The following is a 3,065-nucleotide window of genomic DNA, read 5'->3' as shown; positions in this document are numbered from 1 at the left end:
CCCTCCCCCCCAGCCCGCCTCCTCCAGCGTGCCCCTTTCGGCCAGGCGCGGGGCGTCCCAGCGCCGTGGGGCTTCTGCCCATTCCTCTGGCCCCCGCCCTCCTCCTCCCCGTCCCCCCTTGGCCGCCTTCGGCGTCCTTGACCACACACACCGAAGCGCGCGGCGCGGCGCGGCCCAATGGCGTAAGTCCCCCGCCGGAGCGGCCGTGCTCCCAGTCACAGGCCAAGAGCACAAGCATCCTGAAACAAACCGCCGTAGTCGCTTCCACCGGCAGCCGCGCCCCTCGAGCGCCGGACAAGGCCGAGCCGAGGGGAGGACCGGGCGAAGGCGCGCACGCGCGCGCATGCGCTGGCCACCGGCTCCCGGGCGCTCCCACAGTCTGCCCAAGCGCGTTCGAGCATCTCTCCCGGCACACGCGAGCGCCTGCCCGTACGCATGCGCGCATGCGCCGCGGGCCACACCCGCACGCCCGCAGCAACAACAACAACACCATCGCAAGTACCGGACGCCACACACACACATGCACACATGCACACATATGAATCGTCGCCGCACGGTTGGGGCAAGATCAGCCCTGTGAAGGCCGACCCTGGTCCACCCACAACCCAGGGGAGGGGGCAGGAGCCCCGGCGCGCCGGTCCCCGCCCACCGCCGGGGGCCGCAGGAGAGAGCGAGCAGGGGCGCGCGGGGGCCGGCGCGGGAGTATCCCCTTCCCCCCCTGGCCGCCCCCCTCCCCCCCTCCCCCTGCCCCCTCCCCCAGGCATGGCTGCCATCGTCCTGCTCAGGGGCCACTTTGGCCTCTGTATTGGGTGCTTTTTCTCCCACTCCCATCACCCCGGTCCTCCCCCGAGGACCGCGCGCCAGCACCTCCCACCTTTGCACCTCTCCTCGGCACTCGCCTGCTCGCCTGCTCGCCTGCTCGCCCACGCGCTCACACGCCCGCACGCCCACACGCCCGCACGCCCGCACGCCCGCACGCCCGCACGCCCACCCAGACCTCCTCCACTCTCCTCACTCTCCTGCTCGACTCGCGCATCGAGCACATCCACCCGCACGCACACCCACACTCCCCCGCAGATCCCCCTGCCCCCCTGCCCCCCTGCACACCCCTTGCCCCCTATCGCTGGAGGACATCCGAAGATCCCGCCCTCCCTCCCCTTCCCCCCGAGCGGCATCGCCTTTTCCACTGCCCCCCGCGCCTGGCTCCCTCGCCAGCAGCTAGCCGCACCGTCCTCCTACTCCCTCGTCCCGGGCTAGATCGCCTTCTGGCTGCCATCGCTGCCGCCGCCTGCCTTCCCCTCCCCCCCCCTCTCTCTCTCTCTCCCTCCCCCGCCGTCTCCCCGTCTCGAAGGCCACAAGAGGGTACGTCCTATTGTCACCAGATCCCGGCTCCGGTCCACACGGGCCACCCGCTCTTGCCACCGGCCATCCTCTTGCGCCTTTCCTCGCCCCCTCCCCGGGGGGAATAGATCCCTGTCTTGCTGCTCTCCGGCCGCCTTTTGCTCCAATGGCCCCCACCCCTCCCCATGCATTCTAATCCATCCCCCCTCCCTGCGTTCCTCCGCCCCTCTTGCTTCCCCCCCACCCTCCCCCGGTCACTCTCTCCTCCTTTAACTCCCGTCTGCGGCCTCCCCTCCTCTCTCTCTCTCTCTCTCTCTCTCTCTCTCTCTCTCTCTCTCGCGCGCGCGCTCTCTCTCTCTCTCTCTCTCTCCCGCCTATCTCAGAAGCACGTTGCCCTCGTGGCCGGCCGTCATCCCTCCCGCACTCCCCTGCTGAGGCTTCGACCGCCCGCCCGCCACCCAGCCCTTCTATCGTATTCCGTGCTCTTCCTCCTCCACCTGGTGCTCCACCTCGCCGGTCCCCTCGAGCTCGCCACCATGAAGAGGGTCAAATCTTCACCATCACCTTCACAGTCACTCCCACAGCCACACCAGCACCATGCACACTACGTGCACGCACAGGGGCACCCCTCACAGCAGCAGCAGCAGCAGCAGCAGCAGCAGCAGCAACAACAACAGCAGCAGCAGCAGCAGCATCACGCCCTTCAACATCAGCAGCACCAGCAACAGCACCCGCAGCACCAGCAGCACCACCACCACCACCACTACCACCAGCAGCCGCAGCCGCAGCCGCAGCCGCAGTCACAACAGCCGCATCCCGCCTACCAGCAGCCGCAGCCCCTTGCCTCTTTCCAGCAGCCGCCCGCGCCTTCTCGACACTACCATGCCAATGTGGCTCCCTGGCAGCAGGAGTCCCAAGCGCCCGAGGCCGGGGTTGGTCGCGGCGGGCACGAGGATCGCCGCAGCTCCCTGGCCGCCATCGTGCCCGACGACTCGCAGGATGACTCGCGCGACGACTCGCCCGGGCGCGATGATGAGGATGCCCTGGATGGGCCCCGGACCCGGGGCGGTGCTGGCGGCAATGCGGGCCGCCAGAAGATCAAGATCGAGTACATCGTCGACCGTCGAAGCAATCATGTACGTGCCGGTGTGCCGGCGCCCTCCCTGCCCTCGGCTGCCGAGGACACCGTGCCCTTGCGTGTGTCTGTTCCTTGCTACTGATCCATATGTGTCCGCCTCCCGATGCCCCCCCTCCCGATGCCCCCTCGGCCCTGTGTCCCTCGCGCCCCGAGCAGGTCACCTACCAGAAGCGCAAGTTCGGCCTCATGAAGAAGGCCTGGGAGCTGAGCGTCCTCTGTGACTGCAGCGTGTCGGTCATCATCTACAACAATTCCCTCGACCGGATGTCCCACTACACGAGCGAGAACTTTAACAGCATCCTCGGCCACCTGATCAAGATGTCCGCACACCGGCAGTTCGCCAATCAGCACGGCCAAGACAAGTACCGGCCCTATTACGAGCTGCGTACCAACGAAGATGCCGCCTACGTGCGTCCCCCGGCCTGCATGCCTCTTCGCCGTCCTTCCCCTCTCGCCATCATCGGTGCACTTCCCCCCGTCCCCGGCGCTTCGTGCATCACCTCCCAGCCCCCTCGCCCTGACCTGGCACCACTGACCCCGGCACTATAAACAAACAAAATGAAAACACCCCCCCCCCCCCCCCCCC

The 3,065-nt window shown here is 68.2% G+C and overlaps 1 protein-coding gene across 1 annotated transcript in view; it reads left to right on the top strand.

Moving 5' to 3' along the window:
• Positions 1–1,731: 1,731 nt before the first annotated feature.
• The window catches only part of H696_01498 (hypothetical protein), a gene marked incomplete at its 3' end in the record, with an annotated part of 5,309 nt that continues 3,975 nt past the window's right edge, over positions 1,732–3,065 (top strand). Inside the window, exons 1-2 of the mRNA XM_009495394.1 lie at positions 1,732–2,477; positions 2,636–2,887. Coding sequence (XP_009493669.1) covers positions 1,878–2,477; positions 2,636–2,887 — 852 coding nt within the window. The 5' untranslated portion in view covers positions 1,732–1,877. The remainder of the gene's footprint in view (positions 2,478–2,635; positions 2,888–3,065) is intronic.

This window comes from Fonticula alba (assembly GCF_000388065.1).
Source record: "Fonticula alba strain ATCC 38817 unplaced genomic scaffold supercont2.2, whole genome shotgun sequence".
NCBI classification, from domain to species: domain Eukaryota; order Rotosphaerida; family Fonticulaceae; genus Fonticula; species Fonticula alba.
Note: the sequence above shows the minus strand (reverse complement) of the source record. Positions and strands in the feature narration are given on the sequence as shown.